The following is a 20,328-nucleotide window of genomic DNA, read 5'->3' on the forward strand; positions in this document are numbered from 1 at the left end:
TAAAGGTGGAGTGTTGACTTTGCCTTATCCAATGTCACAAGCAACCACCCCACACCCACTCTTTGACTAACCACACCTCCCCACCTTACCTAAGTCACTTCAATGTCCCTTGCACTCATTTTCCACCCATTCCCACGTTTTTAGAGTTGGAACAAACATCCTCTCTCCTCATTTCTCTCATTTGCCTCATTTCACTAAGTATCAAACACCACTTTTCTCTCAAAAAATTTCTCCACCAAACTCGAGATTCAAGGCTGATTATCAAGTGTTCTTCCACATTTGGTAAGCATAATCCATTCTCCTTGTGATTATCTCACTTATTTCCACACAAATCAAAGATATCTTACACAAACTCCATCATATTTGTGTTAGATCTTCAAATCTTCAAGCAATCTTCCCAAGTGTTCTTGAGTTGAACACCCCTTCTCTCCATCATCCATCCACTGAAATCACTCAAGGTGAGTTCATACCCCTACATTTTCATGTTTTCTCAAGTTTTAAGGGGGGAATACAAGTTAAAACACCAAGAACATAACTAAATTTTTCTAACAGCCTTCATCAGAAAATTTCAACTCCATTCACGGACTGTTTTGGGCATCTTAAACATTTTTTTTTCAAAACTGTACAAGGTGCAAATAGTTCAAGTTCTTAGCTTTAAAATGACTACTTGCACATCTCCATACGAGTTTTCTACAATTTATGGTGATTTTTACAAAACTGCCTATCATTTCAAACAACAATCCGGACCAGTCTGTGATTATGGACTTTTTCACCCAAGTTGGAGGTCATTAAAAATCGTAATAAAAATTATGAGTAAACTAGACACATTTTGGGAATGCTCAGAATTTACGGATCTACTTTTCTACTTCGTATGATTTTTCTAAAACAGTGCTGAAAGACTAAGAATTAATTAACAGCTTCTAACTATCAAAACACTTTGTAACATGTTGAGCAAAGTGTTAAATCTTTGATAACTTCATATATTACATGTATTTCTTGTTATGATATATTTATATAATAGGAAATTACCTGCTGAATTTATAAGAATCCTCCATCATAATCATTAGTACAAAACAAAGCAAGTTAAACATGGCTATATTGTACTATACATTTGACTTACATAGAATGGGATTCTTAAACACTACAAAGAAATATACTAAACTATAATAGGTATAGTTAGGGTACATATACATTTCAAACATTTTAATAAACTATAATAGGTATAGTTTATGATCATTTACATAACATACTCGTACAAAAAGGGGTACAAATACAAAGTGCCGGTTTTTATACAAAAATGGGTACAAATACAAAGTGTCGGGTTTATATACAAAAAGGGGTACAAATACAAAGTGTCGGGTCTCTATACAAAAAGGGGTACAAATACAAAGTGCCGGGTCTCTATACAAAAAGAGGTACAAATACAAAGTGCCGGGTCTCTATACAAAAAGGGGTACAAATACAAAGTACCGGGTCTCTATACAAAAAGGGGTACAAATACAAAGTACCGGGTCTCTATACAAAAAGGGGGTACCGATACAAAGTACCAGGTTTACTTAAGATAGTTATTATGATATTAAAACTATACTTCATCTAGAATTGTTAGACTTCAACTATAGTCGCTGAGCGTATATGTTTGAGTCATATAAGAATTTAGTCTTGATTGGCCTAGAATTGGTGGTGCCCGCCTCATCTCCTGTTCCTCGTTGGGTTGTGGACCTAGGGCAGACCCACTATATTCAACGTTTTATCTAATTTAAACCTTATATAACTTACATACGCTGGACGATTATAGAGGAACTCTACGGGTCACTCTAGGGTTCATTAATGCATCATATAGGAATATTTCTATTCACACTTAACTAAGAAAATATTGGATTTTCTGGAAATCAAACTATATCGATTTTACAAGGAAAACGGTTTCTACTTCAAACAAAACTCTTATGAACTCACCAACTTAATTGTTGACACTTTTCAAAACTACTTGTATTCTCAGGAAATCAGTGAAACATGAAAACTTCATCGCTTTGAGGATGGGACGTTAAACCGTCCACAATTTATTTTTGTCATCATAATGTAATTGATTTTGAATCATGTAAACATATACTTTGGTGTAACTTTTTCAATTATATTTATGATGGTTGTATTTACTTTGAGCACTATTATATTCGTTGTTGTGATACTGTACATGAATGTCCTCCACCCCGGACGTTTCCGCCATCCTTGGTTTGGGGGTGTGACAATATATATATATATATATATATATATATATATATATATATATATAACAATCAAAAAATCACGACTAAAAATTTCATTTTTAAAAAGTTACTTAAACCACAATTGTCAATCCATAACATAAATCTTTAACATAGACCAATGTTTTAATTCAAAACATGTTCTTATTATCAGAGTAAAACATCCCAAGCTAACTAATATGGTGTGTGTCATGCAATCATCCCGAGCTCTTCCCTCCGCTACCGGAAGCACCTGAAACCAAAACTGAAAACTGTAAGCACGAAGCTTAGTGAGTTCCCCAACCTACCACATACCGTACACATAATTGCATATTGCCAATACTGAGCCTCGCCCTCTATCTCGGGCCTCGCCACCTACAACAGGCCTCGCCAGGCTTCAAGCCCCGCTCGGTGTACAAATCTATTTCTCTTAGACCCCACCTGTCTTTGGGCCCTGGCCGCTAAACATATAAAAACATATAACATGTTGCATAACACATAAACTATAACTACTCTACTACATTCCTGTACTAAGGCCTCGCCTGTCTTGGGCCCCGCCCTTGCCCTGCTACTGATGAGTCATGGAACCCCGTCCACACTCCTGCATAAAATGTTAGAATCTAACATATTCTATTGGTGGCAAGAATGTCGTGTTCTTACACTAATGATAAAGATTGGGAATTGTGAAATGAGTTTCATTGGAAAGTTTTTCAATTGTTCTATTTCACAAAGTAAGGATCATAGGTAACATAATGTGCATGTGTAACATCCCAACCGTCAGGTATCATTATTATTCCTTAAAGATTTCATTTTTAAGGTCTACTCGATGAGTTGACATTGTGACTCGTCGAGTAGCAGCAGGCCAGGACATGTCATTTAATGAATGACTCGTCAAGTCGGCATGAGGGACTTGACGAGTAGGAGCTGGCAGTGGAAGCCCTAAATTTCAGGGTTTTTGCACCCTATATATTGGACCATTAGCGCCTCCCACTGTCCTCTATCACCCCTTGAGAGCCAGAAACCCTAATTTCCGTAAGTGTGAGCTTGGAGAGTGTTTGGAGTTTTGAGAAGTGAATTTTGTGAAGGAAACTTGTAGATCAAGAGGCTAGCATCAAGGATTTCGTGTGGATCTAGAATCCACTCCAGCTTGGGCACGTTTTAGGAGGTAATAAGTTGTTACCTTAACCTCTTTCTTCTAGAATCATTCATATGTGGAGGCTAGGGCTTTCTTTGGTTATTCATTAAGGGATTTTGTTATGGGAGCTAGATCTGAAGTTGAAACTTCATATTTGAACCTCTTTTGAGTCCTAAGTCCATAAAGTTTCTAACTCTTGCAAGGATGAGACTCTCCTAAGGTGTAAAGCTCCATTAGAAACTTAGATTGGTCATTTAGAGCCCCTAGGGCGTTGCATGCACGTAAAGTTTGCAACTTTACGTGATAAACATGCCCTAGAAGCTTGGATATGCAATATGGAACCGCTGCATGGCTTAAAAAGCGTCTGTATGGATGATAGACTGAAGGGACTCGGCGAGTCACAAGGTCGACTCGGCGAGCCATATGAAGATGGTCATGTACTCGACGAGTTGGATGAACAACTCGACGAGTCCGTTGAAGATTGCCTTGAACTCGGCGAGTCGTTCGAAGACTCGGCAAGTCGGCTAGGGTTTCTACCAATCCCTGGACACGTATGAACTCGACGAGTTAAATGGGAACTCGGCGAGCCAATCAAGGATTTCACGACTTCTCAAGTTCATGGAGGACTCGACGAGTCGGTAAGCTACACTCGACGAGTCGAGACAACATGTACTGTTAACTTTGACTTTTGACTTTGAATTTGACCTAGAGTTGACCAGTTGACTTCTGAGAGTATTCATGTAATTTGGAGATTTATGGAAAAGGGGTTTTATGGTAACTATAGGTGGTGAAGTTCGTGTTAGTGATACGGGAGTTGAGCTTTCTAGTTCAGATGACAGTTGCGAGGTGAGTTATCCTCACCATACTAAGGGGTCTAAGGCACCAAGATCGTCTCAATAGATATGTTATCTTATCAGTATTAGATGTTGAATATGAGTTAGTGTTGCATGTTAGTGGTTATGCCATTTAGGTAGACCTGTAGGACTACCTGTGATGTTATATGATTATTGCATGTTCAGTAGTTATGTTATATGTTATGTGGGTTGGGTTGAGGTTGCACTGCTCCATGTGGTAGCCAACAAACCCTAGAGTATTCTAAATATGAGTTGAGGGCCCGGAAGGCATTCCAGACTCGTACTGAGGGCCCGGTAGGCATTTAGCTATATTATTGTTTTTAAAATAAATAAAATTTATTGTTCCTTAAAAGTGTTAATTTTTAAATGATGTAGAGGTAATTTATGCATTACATTTGGACCTTTTATTCATTTAATAATATTTATCGAAGTTAATTTGCATGCAAAAAGATATATTTTAGCTGACATAAATTAAATAAAAGGGTAAAATTGTTATTTTTCTCATTCAGCAGAGTCAGTAAAAAATATAATCAAACAATATGGTTTCAATTAGAAACAGATGCATTCAGAGCTTCTGACTCGATAAGATCTTACTCAGACAGTAACTACCGAACAGCCCCTTAATCTTAACCATATATTGTTAAGATAACTAGTAACAAATGAGACGAAACTTAGGCATTATTTCTTTTAGGTAAAATAGTAATAATAATAATAATTCTTTTTAATTAATATAATTATTGACAATTATTACTATAGTCAAAAATAGATATTTATTTATATGATTCAAAAAACATATAAAATGAATATATTATGAAACTTACTTACAAAATCTTTCAAATGACATGATAATTTTGTCATCGGTAATCAAACAAAACTTTGAACGCTTTTATCTTGAAATTTCAGCAAAAAGATAGTATTACAAAACAAACCGATATAGTAATAGTAATAAAAGAGCAACATCAAAACCCTTTAAGCTACACATACGAAGTGTTGTATATTACAACAAAAATCAAAATTATACCGAACATTCTAACCAAAGTAACCTCAACCGTAAATCAACCTAATCTATTTTCTTCCTCGATAAATCTCTCCCTCGCCTTGATTGCCTGCACCATAATAATAATTATTAATAAAACGAAAATCTCAGCTATTTTTTTTTTTTTTATACAGTAGAATACATAATATATTAAGTGAAAGAAAAAGTATACCTGTTTTTCATAATTTGTACAAATTGTTACTACCGCAAGAAGAGTAACTTGTATGGTGGCCCCCACTAGTATTCCAATCCACAACCCTTCTCCTCTTAAGGAGGTGCAAAATCCCAACAAAGCAGCAACCGGGATCCCAAAAAGATAAAAAGCTGCAAGATTCACGTACGCCCCTAGATGCTGCCACCCCACACCCCTAGCAACACCTGCCACGTCATCAACACTCCCTCATTTTCACATACATGGTAGATGAGAGAGAGAAAGGAGTAGAAGTAGAACCTGAAAGTGTTCCCTGTAGACTATCCATTATGATGTTTAAGCAAAGAAGAGGGGCCATTTTTGTAACATAGTTGACGACTTCTTTTTCGTTAGTGAAAATGTATCCGAAGACATTTCTGCTTGCAAAAACAGTTGAGCTGACTATTGTTGTTTCAACAACTGCAAGGACCATGATCGCTTTCACTGCCACGCGGGCCCCTTTTGGATTCCCTGCTCCCAGTTCATTTGACACTCTTGTGCTGGAAAAATAAGAAAATGGAATTAGGGTCTCTTTACTCTTTAGACTTATAGATAGATTCAAGATAAAGAATTAGAAAGGGTACCTAACGCCTGCAGCAAATCCATATGGTATAGCATAGAGTGTAGCAATAGTATTAAGACTGTTGATAAAATTCCACAAAACCAATTAACATATCATTAATTTAATTATTTCTCTCTGTCAATATAAATCCATACATACCACACAGAAAGAACCGAAGTTTCAAGCTCTGGATTTGGCAAAAGCCCAGACAACAAAATCAGAAACTCATATGACCACCATTCCAAGCTGCAAAATTTAACAAATAAAGCCAATATACTTACTACTTACTTACACTCCATTATTGCTATTATGGATAGATTGCGAGGAAAGAGAATATTACCAAATCATGACAGCTGATGGGATAGCAAAACCGAAAAACTGTCTAATCCCATGAAAGACTTCCCATGAGATTGGAGAACGTGTTTTTGCACATGAAGGGGAGTAAATCATGTAAAACACAAGGAAAATAGCATTCAACCACATGGAAACACCCATGGATACTGCACCTCCAATGTTCCCTAATCCGGTTTTATACACAAGGCTCCAACAAAGAGGGATGTGAAGGCATAAAGCAAGTATTGAACTAATAAGCATGGGAAACAGCATGCTTTGCATTTGGAAAAATCTAACAAGTGGTTGAAGAATTGCAGAAGCAAATAGTGCGGGAATAAGCCACGTGATGAATTTTCCAGCTTCTTGTGAGATTGAAGGGCTTTGACCAATAAAAAGGAGTAAATTCCCAGTGTATTTCCAGAAGATGGAAAGAGGAATGCATACGATTATTAGAGAGAAAATGGCAGTGTAAGTTAGGGTTCCGATTTTTTTGTATTGTTGAGCTCCGAATGCTTGTCCACATAAAGTTTCCAAAGCACTAGACATACCTAACTGTTGAACAAATTTAAAAAAAAGTTAGATTAAACATTAAGAATTTCATTTGCATAATACGGAAGATGAAGGATCGAATTTTATGTAGGTGTGGGCCATACATCATCCATCCATCACTATCAATTTTCATGGACATTACAAATCAATTTACAAGTGGCCAAAAACTGTGTACATCGCAGTAAATTTTTATAAAAGTTGTGCAGTAGACATTGACTCAAGACTCTGATTGGGTTGTGTTGACTATTTAATATGGAAAAACTCAAAAGGACAACAGCATCATGACATACAAAGAAATTAATTTCCAAGAAAAAACAGAGGCAAATATTTGTCAACAAGTGAGTGGGCAATCCAAACTTGACTACTTCCTCTTTTAAACACAATACTTTATTGATTTCTGAAATACTATCTAAGTTGTTGAATATTAATCACAAAAACATTTGAAAAGGCCAAATTGAATAGCATTAGTTATACGTATTTATATCAATATAAAAAGTACGCTTTCCCTTTCAAGATGACAATCACATGGAAAAACGTAAGCACCAAGTTCAAACCCCAGTAAACGATATAATTACAGCCATCTGATGATATGCATATGCAGACAATATTTTTGTACAGAGGTTGATGTAATAAGTTAATAACAGCTATTTTAAAATTCACATAAGGTCCTTAAAATTCACAACTTCAAGGAAACTGTTATTCCCTCTGTCTTTAAGATCTGGAATGACATTAAAGACAATCTTTTATGTACATATTAATCAAAGGATTGTTTGTTCAATCTTTTAAAGAAGAACGATAATTAGGAGAAATCATATTTATCTTTACCCTAAACTGTAAGTTTTTCTTTTGGGATTAAGAAAAACTGTAAATCAACTTCTTAGGAAGAGCAGAATGAGTGTTATATGGTGTTGAGCATCAAAAGCCACTCTGTAGTGCCAATAACAGCAATGAAATATCTCTATAACACACACACAAGGAATATTCAAACTTACAACTTCAGTAGTTCAAAGAAATTAGAGAGAAGAATGGAGCAACAACGATCCATGATAACATAATAAGGGTTTATTCTAGAATGAAAAGGGTGTATTTAGATTTATTTCTGATATTTTCAATCGTTGCTAAGTAGAACTAAATGAAAGTAATAGTACAATGTTTGGTTTATCATCACGTTGTTCTTGCTCCATCCTTCGTCACTACATATCATTGCAATAAATTTCTGAAAGAATTCATTAACTAAATGGTCCCATCCCCTATCTAATTGAAAACAGAAACATGACACTTGAACCGTATAAGAACAGAGTCTAGTGCTTTTCCGGAAACTTGTCAACAACTTTACCCTGTTCGTACTTAACGTTTTCAAATCATCATGTTTTTTTTTTCTGAAAAAGTCTAAAACCCTAAAAATCATCCCTCTGTTACTTGTTTTTACCAACTTGTGGAAAGGCATCACTACTCTAGATTGACCTCACTATTCAAACAATGAAACCACACTTTGATGTTGTTCTGCTGCATCTAATCGATTTCGAATCCAAAATCAGCATAGATGTTAAATGTTTTATCACCAATGTTAGTTATATGGAGTTCGAAAAGCAACCGGAAGTTGAAACCAAGTAGAAGGAGTATCAAGAGGCAAATTAATTACGACTTACATAATTCAAACTCAACAACTACATACTTAGACACAAATCAACACATACAACAAATGCGTGTGCATAGATATATAGATTATAGACATGTATATATACACAGAGAGAGAGAGAGAGAGAGAGAGAGAGAGAGCGAGAGAGAGAGAGGACTAACGATTAAGCTGAATCCGGTAACGCTGGAGAGGGAGATAGCAATGGAAGTACTAGAAAGAGAAAGTTCGCCGAGATGACCAACCATCATGACGGTGATAACCTGCAACAAGTACTGCGACAGAGTCACCGCAACCATCGGACCTGCTATAAGTCCTAACTTCTTCATCTCGTCCGCCAACATCCGCCATGTTATTCCGTCAACTGTCTCTTTGACGATCAATCCTTCTTCCATGTCGTCTCTCCCCGTCGCCATCTCCGATGGGCAAACGGAAAGAGAGAGTTATCGCTGCGATTGTGGAGGTAAAATGTTATGGGAGGAGAGGAGTTTGTTACAACGATAGGATTGTTTATAGCGCGCGATTGAGGGCGTTTTTGTAATTTCACTTAAAAATACCCCTTCTCAAACGGGTTCTCTCGTCACAACCATCACGGAGACAGCTTTTTGTCGTTTTGATACGAATGAAATGAATGATAACAAGATATTTCTCTTTTTATTATTATCTTATATTTTATTTGTTTATCTAACTTATTTAATCACTTTTAAGTTTGTTTGTTTTGTTTTTTATTTAGTTTTAGAGAATGCAAACAAAAAATTATAAAAAGTATTTTCAAAGGAGTTTAATTATTATGGATGCAAAAGAAGGCGGACATACAACTTATAAAGATTATTGTTTTTGTAGTGATGAAGTGTTCGAGATTGAGTTTGAGTTTGAAAACAAAACATTTTCGGTAAAAATACGATGATTGCTTTTTAGCTTATAAAGAGACTAGAGTCTAGAGAGGGAGTGTTTGGGTTGACGCTGAAAAAGGAAATAGTAAAAATGTTTATTAGTTATTAGTCTATTGGGGAAAGAAATTCCTAAAAATGTTTAGATGAGATTATGTTAGTGACAAAAAGTCGAACATACAATTTATAAAAAATAATGTGTTTGTAGTTAGTGAAATCATATATTTTCATTTTGTATCTTTTGTTTTATAGATTATATGGAATATCTCCATAAAAACATACGTTTAAACAGCTAAAATTTTAATAAATGAATTTTTTAATTAAATGAAGGTTTTATTATTTTATTAATAATAAGAAGAAGAAATTTTAATAAATGAATTTTTTTAATTAAATGAATTTTTTATTATTTTAATAATAACTAGTATAGAAGCCCATGCTTTGCATGGGTTAGAATGATATTTTTTTTTTGAATGTGTATGTTGCTTGTTATCATGGGTTAGAATAGTATTTGTTATTTTTTATTAAGTTGTTGTCATCATGAGTTTATTGTTGTTGTTGGTTTTATGTGTAGAATTAGTGGAGTGGATTCTTAAAAATGTTGATTTGCTGGTAATCGAGGAGTTATCTCAAATGACGTGTTATTTTAGTGTTAACTTCAATCTATGGATCTATATTCTTTTCTATTGGTGCCATTTATAGTGTAATAGGAAGACATAAATGTACGATGCTTCAATAGACAAGCAAATGAAAGTAAGTTGCTATTAAACTTAACTTCAAATACATAAAAATGAGGACTTTGATTTGCCACTTGCACAAATATTGGAATACATACATGGATTTGTATTTAGCAAGGTCCAAAGTCTCCATCCTCAATGTATTTAAGGACCATTTCAACTCTTTCTTAGTCTTCATTGTTCAAAAGATTTGTAGTATGCCCCTCACTTCGACTTCGATATGCAAAGAATAAAGTATTATTTCAAAAAATCAAACTGTATAATTAAAGTGACATTTATTTTACCAACATTTTTGTCCATTTGAACTTCGGTGCTCCTAATTTCATATTAATCGAGAACAATGTTTGATATTTGTTGAAAATAATGAAATAATTCAATCTTATATTTATTTGTATTCTTAAAGGGCTTTTTTGTGCTTGAAGTATTTGTTGGTGGTTTAGATTGTAAATGCAGGAACAATGCGCGGATCTTCTGATATGGGTCAAATATATTCGGGTTGATCCATTCGTGTTACTGAGATATAAAAGAAGAGAGAGAGTGGAGATATTTAGCAGATCGTCTTCTTTAGCTTGAGAAAGAGTTAGGGTATTCTCTAGTTTTGTTCGTACTTTCTTTGTTCATATATCTACTTCTCTCTGTTCTTGTGTATGTTAACAAGTTATTGTAATCTCTCAATCGTTTGTTGATAGATCAATGATCGGTTGTTTCTTATCGTATGATTTGTTTAGATTAGGGTTGAGTGTGATTGAGTGAGAGTAGATTAGGGTGTTGTAGTGAGGTTTCAGTTGTAAGTACATGAAAACCTTTTGTTTCTTTGTCCTAAATTGATATAAGAAATGAAGATGTTGGGAAAAATATCTTGTGTGATTTCAACATGGTATCAGAGCTTTAAGGCTCATGTTCTTTGATCCTGACGCTTCGGTTGTTGTTGATCGTTGTTTGGTGATCTTGGTTCTCAACGATCTAAAAAGGTATACCGATTCTTTGATTTCTAGTTGAATCTGTTAGATCTAGGGTTTCGTTTTCTATTTACCCTAGTTTGTTTCTTTGGATCCTGGTACTGCGAGATGTTTGATTGATCTTGTAGATTGGCGCTTGTTCTCATCTACTTGTTGCTGCGATTACAAGTTTGGACAAAAAGGAATACACTCTGAAAGCCATCGATTAATCCCTTTATCTGAAATAATCCTCTTGGGGTCGGATTTCATCACCGATAAACCCTTGTTGGGAACGGATTCAGGGAGTCGATTTAAAAAAAAAAAAAAACAACATAGCTTCCTATAGCACTGTGAGGGTGTTTTCTTCTACCTTCTTCGTTGTTTTCATGTATACTGTGTTGTTCTTGGCTGTTTTTGACTCTATGTTTGATTGTCTTGGGCCCCGACATACTGTGGTGACCATCTGGACTTTAAGTCAACACAGGGTCTGTTATTTGTTCTGTGTGTTGTTTATTTGCTACTTGTTCTGTGTGATTTCTGTGATTTACAATGGCAGGAGACACTCTTGAAGGGAGTGGTACTCCTAAAGATGGTACTACTGCTGATTTTGATGACCCTTTATATGTTCATCCTTCTGATTATGCTGTAGCCTCAATTATAACCATTAAATTGACTGGAAATGAAAATTATCGGTTATGGCGTAGTGCCATGTCTAGAGGTCTGAAGGCTAGGAATAAGTTGGGTTTTGTGGATGGAACTTTAACTCTTGAAAAAACTGATGTCTCTATAACTTCTAAATGGGAGCGTGTTAATGCTGTTGTATGCAATTGGATATTAGGGTCTATTTCTGAATCCATTTATGCTAGTCATGTTTACTCTGATAAAGCTAAGGATATTTGGGACGAATTATTTGAAACTTATAATAAGGCTGATGGATATGTAGTCTTCAATATCCATCAACAAATTAATACGTTAAAACAGAATGGTTCGTCTCTTTCCGTTTATTATAATAAACTTGACTCTTTATGGAAGGAGTTTGATGGTTTAACTAGTTTAACTGAATGTGTATGTGAGGCTGCTACTAAGCTTAATGATCATTCTAAATTGATGAAACTAATGCAGTTTCTGAGTGGTCTTGATTATTCATATAATCAAGTAAAAAGTCATATTCTCTTGATGGATCCATTACCAAATGTTAAATCTACCTTTTCTATTCTTTCTAGAGAAGAATCTCTTCAAAGGAATGGGTCTTGAAATTCAATTGTCCCTTCAAAGTCACAGGTGTCTGTGTTTAATAGTAAAGTTAATGATTTTAAGAAGGGACAAGGTCAAAACAGGATCAGAAATCAAGGATTACAATGTAAACATTGTAATCTTAAAGGTCATACGATAGATAGATGTTATAAACTGATTGGTTATCCAAAGGATTTTAAACAGAAAAATGAAAATAATAACCAAAATAAATCCTTTTCTGTAAATTCATCTTCTGTCAGTTCAAATAACAATATAGTAGGTTCTTCTGAGTCTGTTCACAATAGTGATGCTCACTATCTTACAAGTGAACAATACTCCAAGTTTCTTCGTCTTATTAATGACAATTCTACCAATGAGGATGTATCTGCTGCAGCTAATATGGCAGGTACATGTTCATTTACTTGCTGTAATTCTGTTATCAGTGTAAATAATTCTCAAAGTTGGATTGTTGACTCAGGGGCAAATCAACATATGATAGCCTCTGAGTCACAACTTCAAGACACAGTGGATGTATCTAGGCTCAATCTTCTTGTTAAACATCCTAATGGATCTTTTGCTCATATTAATAAAATAGGGAACATTCAATTATCTTCTCATCTTACTTTATTTGATGTATTTGCTGTTCCATACTTTAATGTTAATCTCTTGTCTGTACACAAGCTTTGTAAGGATAGTGGTTGTGAAGTTGTATTTTCTGAACATAATTGTAAAATTCAGGATTCACTGTCAAAGGAGATGGTGGAGAATGGTAGGGAATCAGGGGTCTTTATTACCTTGATCATGTTCCCTTAGGTAATTTTGCTAGTTTAACTGTTCCTAAGTGTTTTGTTTCAAAATTTACCTGGCATAGTAGACTTGGTCATCCTGCTGACCAGGCTTTAAGTGCTCTAAAAGATAAACTGAATTTTGGAAATGAATCCTTACCTCCTTGTGATACTTGTCATAAAGCAAAACAGACTAGAGAATCTTTTTCTCATAGTCAGCATCATTCAACTCAATTAGGTGAATTGGTTCATCTAGATGTTTGGGGTCCCTATAGATTGGCTTCTGTTGAGGGTTATAAATATTTTTTGACTATTGTGGATGATTTTTCTAGGGCAACTTGGGCTTTCCTTTTAAAATCTAAAAGTGAAGTTTTTGATTGTTTTAAGGTACGTTTTTGTGAATATTCTATTAAATCAATTTGGTGTTAACATTAAGACTATAAGGTTTGATAATGGAACAGAGTTTGTAAATAATCAAATGAAGTTTTATTGTATAGAACATGGAGTCATTCATCAGACCTCTTGTGCTTACACTCCACAACAAAATGGAGTTGTGGAAAGAAAGCATAGACATATTCTTAATGTGGCACGATCTCTTATGTTTCAGTCAGGAGTTCCTGTTAATTATTGGGGAGATGCAGTTTTAACTTCGGTTTTTTTGATAAATAGAATGCCTACTTCAGTTTTGAATGGTTTATCTCCTTATGAACTTGTTTTTAAAAAAACTCCTAATTTTTATAATTTAATAGTTTTTGGCTGTCTTTGTTTTGTTGCTAAACAAAATGTATCTGATAAATTTTCTGAGCGTGCAGAAAAATGTGTTTTGTTAGGATATTCATCTGATAAGAAAGCTTATAAACTTCTTAGTCTGGATACTAACTCTTCTTTTGTATCCAGGGATGTGAAGTTTTATGAGTCAGTGTTTCCGTACAAATTGAGGTCAACTATTGTTGACAAAACTATTAATATTTTTGGCCCTAGTGATCTTTTTTCCTATGATGACTTTGATAAAAATGAATACTTAAATGATTCTATAAATTTAGATGAACTGAGAGTGGAGTCACAGGAGGATGGTATTAATGCAGCTACTAACTTGGATGACAGTGACTTAGTTGAGTCAGTCAACCGTAGTGGTGAGGTAAATATGCCTCCTTCTGCTGGTTCTATTCCTTTATCTTCTGATATGTCTGAGGAAAATAGTCATATTTCTTCAACCCCTTCAGTAGAGTTGTCTATAGGTGCATCTAGGTGTAGACGTGAATCACATATGCCAATTAAGTTTGCTGATTATGTTATAGAAGGAAAATATAAATATGGCATAGAAAGATCTGTTAACTATTCTTTACTTGATGCTGATGCTAAATGTTTTGTTTCAAATCTAAATAAGACTGTTAAGCCTAAAAATTACTGCGAAGCTTTATCTGATCCTAATTGGGTAAAGGCCATGAATGAAGAGATGGAAGCTCTTCATCGTAATCACACTTGGGAAATAACAAATTTACCTAAAAATAGGAAACCAATTGGTTGCAAGTGGGTTTTTAAAATTAAATATAAGTCAAATGGTGAAGTTGAAAGATATAAATCCCGGTTAGTGGCTAAGGGGTATAATCAAAGAGAAGGGATTGATTTTGAAGAAACTTTTTCTCCTGTTGCAAAAATTGTGACTATTCGTATTGTTATTTCCTTATCTGTGCATAATTCTTGGCCTTTATATCAGTTAGATATAAATAATGCTTTTCTTTATGGTGATCTATCTGAGGATGTGTATATGTCTCTTCCCCCTGGATATTATTCTGAAAATGATTCTAGGGTTTGTAAGCTTACAAAATCATTATATGGCTTAAAGCAAGCCCCTAGAAAATGGAATGAAAAACTGTGTGCTTCTTTGTTTATGTTTGGCTTTCAACAAAGCATAAGTGATTATTCGCTTTTTATTAGAAGGTTTGAAAATTCAATAACTGTTTTACTTGTATATGTTGATGATATTATATTAACTGGTAGCTGTGAAACTGAATTGAAAAAGGTTAAAGAATTTATGAAAACTCAATTTTTGATTAAAGATCTTGGAGTTCTTAAGTATTTTCTAGGTATTGAATTAGTTAATATTGATAATGGTTTATGTTTAAATCAAAGAAAGTATTATTTAGAGCTTTTTCATGAATATGGTTTGCTTGGTTGTAAACCAGTTAGCACTCCTTTAGAAACAAATTTTATGATAAATGCAGAAAATAATGATAAAAACAATGAGTTATTGGACAATAAAATTGAATTTCAAAAGCTGATTGAGAAACTTATATATCTTACTGTTACTAGGCCAGATATTGCTTATGGGGTTCAAGTGCTAAGTCAATTTATGCACAAACCTAGAAAATCTCATTTGAAAGTAGCCTTAAGATTGTTAAGATATTTAAAAGAAAGTCATGGAAAAGGAGTTGCAATAACTAAATCTGATAATTTTGTATTGAGTGGATTTGTTGATGCAGACTGGGAAAAATGTTTAACTACAAGAAAATCTGTAACAGGTTACTTGGTATATTTTAATAACTGTTTGATTTCATGGAAGAGTAAGAAACAATCTACTGTTTATACATCTTCTACTGAAGCTAAATATAGAGCTCTTGGGTCTATTACTTGTGAAATAATTTGGATTTTGAAAATCTTTTTTGAATTAGGAGTTAAGAATTTTATTCCAGTTTCTGTATTTTGTGATAATAATTCAACAATTAAGTTGGCTCTTAATCCAGTGTTTCATGAAAGAACTAAACATTTTGAAATTGATTTGCATTTTGTTAGAGAAAAAATTTCAAATGGAGTTATAAAACTGGTTAAAATTCTTTCTTCTGAACAGAATGCAGATATTCTTACAAAAACTTTGAATATCAAACAACATGATTTTTTATCTAAAAAAATGGGTCTCATTGATGTTTTTAAGAAAAACAAATAAATATTTCGATTGAGGGGGAATGTTGAAAATAATGAAATAATTCAATCTTATATTTATTTGTATTCTTAAAGGGCTTTTTTGTGCTTGAAGTATTTGTTGGTGGTTTAGATTGTAAATGCAGGAACAATGCGTGGATCTTCTGATATGGGTCAAATATATTCGGGTTGATCCATTCGTGTTACTGAGATATAAAAGAAGAGAGAGAGTGGAGATATTTAGCAGATCGTCTTCTTTAGCTTGAGAAAGAGTTAGGGTATTCTCTAGTTTTGTTCGTACTTTCTTTGTTCATATATCTACTTCTCTCTGTTCTTGTGTATGTTAACAAGTTATTGTAATCTCTCAATCGTTTGTTGATAGATCAATGATCGGTTGTTTCTTATCGTATGATCTGTTTAGATTAGGGTTGAGTGTGATTGAATGAGAGTAGATTAGGGTGTTGTAGTGAGGTTTCAGTTGTAAGTACATGAAAACCTTCTGTTTCTTTGTCCTAAATTGATATAAGAAATGAAGATGTTGGGAAAAATATCTTGTGTGATTTCAACAATATTAATCGAGAACAAAGAAGTAAATACATTGAAGTTAGGTTGTACTTTGAAAAGTAGAGTTTGAATTCCATTTATGGGGTGGGAGAGGGTATTTAAGGAAATATAAATTTTCAACCTTCCAATTGCAGGGACTTCAATTGCAGGGACTTCACATAACAGAAAACTTCAAACATTTGCTAATATATATGAGTTCATTAAGTCATATGTCTCGTATCTGCAAAGAGCCTCAATAAATGAAATACAAAAACAAAATAATACAAAGGCATTGTGTATGATAATTCAATAACCAAAACAAAGACAACCCCAAAACCTCCGAGAACCATTTTCTCAAAATAATTTACAAGATTGCATGATGAAAGAATATCAATTGCAGAAAGATTATCCTTTAAAAAAGAGTACAAACTATAACCTTTGGTTCAGTAAGAAAAGGATTACATAGACTAACCTGAGATTTTTTTCGGCATCAACAACCAGCTGAATTGTCATCATCTCCATTTTTAATTAGCTTAGCTAGTTAAACCTTAAATCTTGACTTGAAAAATTCATTTACTTAGTAAAGCTCCTATTGGTAGAGCTTAACTCACTGTTGCAAATAAATTCAAAAAAGAAAATTAAGCAAGATATTAGGGTATAAAGTAGCCTAGTCACGTGTCCAAACCCAAATAACATAACATGGGGAACTAACTCGATCATCAACAATTGAATATTCTTTGTCACATAGATCAACTTGAATTTTCATTTGGTTAATAGAAACCAAACTATATTTCAGTTTATTGATTTCATAAAATAGAGGATAAAAGGTAACATTAAACACTAAGTGAGAACAAAACTATCATTACTCTAAATAATGGATTTGAATAAAAATCCAAAAACCTAGTTAAATCATTTTATTGAGCACTTAGTGTGCATCATGATTTTTTTTTTTCAAATCTCATAAGCAACAGGGTGGGTATAACTGAATGGTATTCTTTGGGTATGATGGAGGCGACGAAACATACGTCCCATGCTCCCTTCACAATAATAATTGAGTCTTCAGTTTATTACCAATTTATACATATCAAAACATGAATGGGTATTGAGGAAGCAATCGATGATAGAATAAAAGAAGATTAGTCAATACCTTGTTAATATCTTGTCTAAAATAAATGGAAGGCAATTGATTTTAAACAAATGCTAGCACAGTATTTCATACATACAAAAGAGAAAATAATGTGGAATAAACAACCAAGCCAAAATAGAAATAAATAAATAAACAAAATTTGAGTGTCCAAGTCTTGAATAACTAAGTACGGGTTGAGAATACATCAATACTATAATCACTACAAACATTACAAGACACCTGTAATGATCATAACAATCATGGACATAATGATATGTTTTACGAAAAAAATTGGACCAAAGTAAAAGCTCTAAATCTGTTTACTTAACTACAAGTTTGACTTTTTGAGTGGTTTAAATTCTTAAAAAATTTTAAAATAGTGGAACAAAATAGAAAGTTGAGTAGTTGAACCTTTAAAAAGGGTTATAGTGATTGTAGGAACAACCGTTAAACTTAGTCACTCTTTGGTAATATCGACCCAACATAGCAACCCAAAGTAACCGTTTCTGCAAAAAAAACGATTGAAAAATACAATATGGGACAAAATTTGAAAATGAGTGGGTCAGACTTTATTAAAAAAAAAGTTAGAGTAACCTAGATGAAACAATTTTTATACTTGGTTACTGTTTTTGGACATTAACCCAATTAACTAAAATGATATAGTACAGAACGTTATATACTATAAGAATATAATCAAAATTCTTTCCATTCTTCTAACATATTTGGTTACTTGCAGGTAGACATTTTTACGATAACTGCAGATTGAAAGGTAATATTTGTAATATTGTCATACTTAAAAAAAGCGAAAATAAATAAGTGAACATACTGTTTTTTCAACCCTTTCAATCGTTGGTTAAACATGCGAGAAGCTCCATGACTTTTGAAAAAAAAATATCTCCCTGAAACTAACATAGAAGAATGGAAATAGTTTTTGAACAATACTTTATATAATGGAAAAAAAAGAAACATGCCACTTTCAGCCTTTATATGAAGTCACACTTTATATTTTGCCTTAGACACATTTATCCTACCATTTCAAAAGTAAATATATTAGCAAGTAAAACGTTACCTTTAATTCTACAAAATTTAAACATTTGTATCCTATGTGAATTCTTGATTGAATTGTCGCTGCAATACCTCCACCATTGATCATGAGGTAAATCATATCGTTAGATTAGAAAAACCACATTAAAGTTTAATTGACCAAAATAATTAAAAAAACAAATAGTGTTTGCATAACCTACATATATGAGTGAAAATAGTTTGAAACAAACAATCAAAAGCATTTACAGTAAGTGCCATTTACTTTGAAGGAAAAAACAAAAAATTTAGAAGAGACGTTTTACTTTATTTTCATAAAGAGCTGAGCATAATTTTTTTTAATGGAACCAAAATTCAAGCACACAACATCATTTAGAACAGTACATATACATAAACATAGAGACCAAATCTTTGGATCTTGCATTCGAGAAATCTCAAAATTCTCATGTGTATCACAAACTGAAAAAATTAATCAAAGAAGATAACAATAAGACATTTGAAATTAATACCAAAAACAAAGAAAAATAATAGATTATCAGCTACAATATATATTTCAAATACCATTCAAGCATTTTAGCAAACACTTGGCGGGCTAGCAGATGCAAGAATAAATGTGGATACTTCTCCGGCACGAAGGCCCCAACAATCCCTCAAATGTAAATCTTTATCTCCGTATTTCAATCAAGATGGTGAACTATAAAAAAATATGCCAAATTGTTATAAAAAAAACCACATAAACAAATCACATATATCAAAATGGTAAGAATGAAAATAGGAATTGAAAAATTAAGCAACATATCAATGTTTGTGAGTGTCTAAAAACCAAACATCTTTATGATGTATAAACTTTCGATTTACAGAATGGGTATTAGGTTGTCATATGTGTTGGTATTACCATAAAATTAAGAGCATGATAGGGCCTTAGACACCCAAGAGCATGTCGTTTTATTTGACATGAAATGGAATTAATGGAGCATATTCGTACTTGTCAGAGCAACCAAACGTACAACTTCATATCTGGTGCTGCTATTTCAAGTCGATGTTGCCAGTAAAAACGTTTGGTTTCAAATGTGGATGTAATTGGACAACAGGTGGTGGTGGAGGCGCAAGAAAGGGGAACGCCTGAGACCGCAACGGACATCGAAGGCTTCCAGTGGAGAGAAAGAACTCAGTGTCGATTGATGTATGCATCTACTGTTGTTACCGATATCATGTCTGTCTGGCTGGAAAAGGTGGTCCGGAAGCTTCCTCTCTCCCAGCAAGCAAAGATGAGATCACCACTTCTCTCGGCTGAAGATGATGGTTCGATTCCGCCAAGAAGAACCAATGAGACTCGGAAGTAACGGAAGTAATCGTTTCTTGAGTGTAGCAAGCGAGGTGGTAGAAGATCCGGTGAAGTACATTCTAGAAAAAGAAAAGCCGATGAGATATAGATGAAGTAGAGTCGGTGAGACAGGCAATGAGAAGCGGTGAAAATTAACCTTGGTTGACAACTAACCCACAACTAAACTGATGAACAGTACCTTACCTAAGGTACTGTTCATAAGAATGTTGGAATTTAATTAGTATATAATAATAATAATAATA

At 33.7% G+C, this 20,328-nt stretch overlaps 1 protein-coding gene and 1 long non-coding RNA gene across 11 annotated transcripts; both read right to left on the reverse strand.

Moving 5' to 3' along the window:
* Positions 1-5,097: 5,097 nt before the first annotated feature.
* On the reverse strand, positions 5,098-9,035 carry LOC145011089 (protein DETOXIFICATION 12-like). 2 transcript variants are annotated; one of them, XM_078969717.1, is made up of 7 exons: positions 8,697-9,034; positions 6,355-6,899; positions 6,174-6,260; positions 6,037-6,093; positions 5,714-5,952; positions 5,435-5,640; positions 5,098-5,332 (listed from the first exon to the last, which is right to left on the reverse strand). In XM_078969717.1, the coding sequence occupies exons 1-7, from the start codon at positions 8,946-8,948 to the stop codon at positions 5,282-5,284; spliced, it is 1,437 nt and encodes a 478-aa protein (XP_078825843.1). In that variant the 5' UTR covers positions 8,949-9,034; the 3' UTR covers positions 5,098-5,281. The 2 variants fall into 2 exon arrangements, with proteins under 2 accessions (XP_078825843.1, XP_078825844.1); XM_078969718.1 differs by lacking the exon at positions 5,098-5,332 and having other exon boundaries at positions 5,473-5,630; positions 8,697-9,035.
* Positions 9,036-16,569: 7,534 nt separating this feature from the next.
* LOC145008199 (uncharacterized) lies at positions 16,570-20,187 on the reverse strand. 9 transcript variants are annotated; one of them, XR_013663290.1, is made up of 6 exons: positions 19,727-20,187; positions 19,303-19,435; positions 18,527-19,200; positions 18,112-18,206; positions 17,047-17,184; positions 16,570-16,815 (listed from the first exon to the last, which is right to left on the reverse strand). It is a non-coding gene; the product is annotated as an uncharacterized LOC145008199 (long non-coding RNA). The 9 variants fall into 9 exon arrangements; XR_013663296.1 differs by lacking the exon at positions 16,570-16,815 and having other exon boundaries at positions 16,896-17,184; positions 18,770-18,828; XR_013663293.1 differs by lacking the exon at positions 16,570-16,815 and having other exon boundaries at positions 16,896-17,184; positions 18,527-18,828.
* Positions 20,188-20,328: the final 141 nt, after the last annotated feature.

Source organism: Lactuca saligna, chromosome 8 (genome assembly GCF_052625555.1).
Source record: "Lactuca saligna cultivar CGN05327 chromosome 8, ASM5262555v1, whole genome shotgun sequence".
Taxonomy (NCBI): Eukaryota; Viridiplantae; Streptophyta; class Magnoliopsida; order Asterales; family Asteraceae; genus Lactuca; species Lactuca saligna.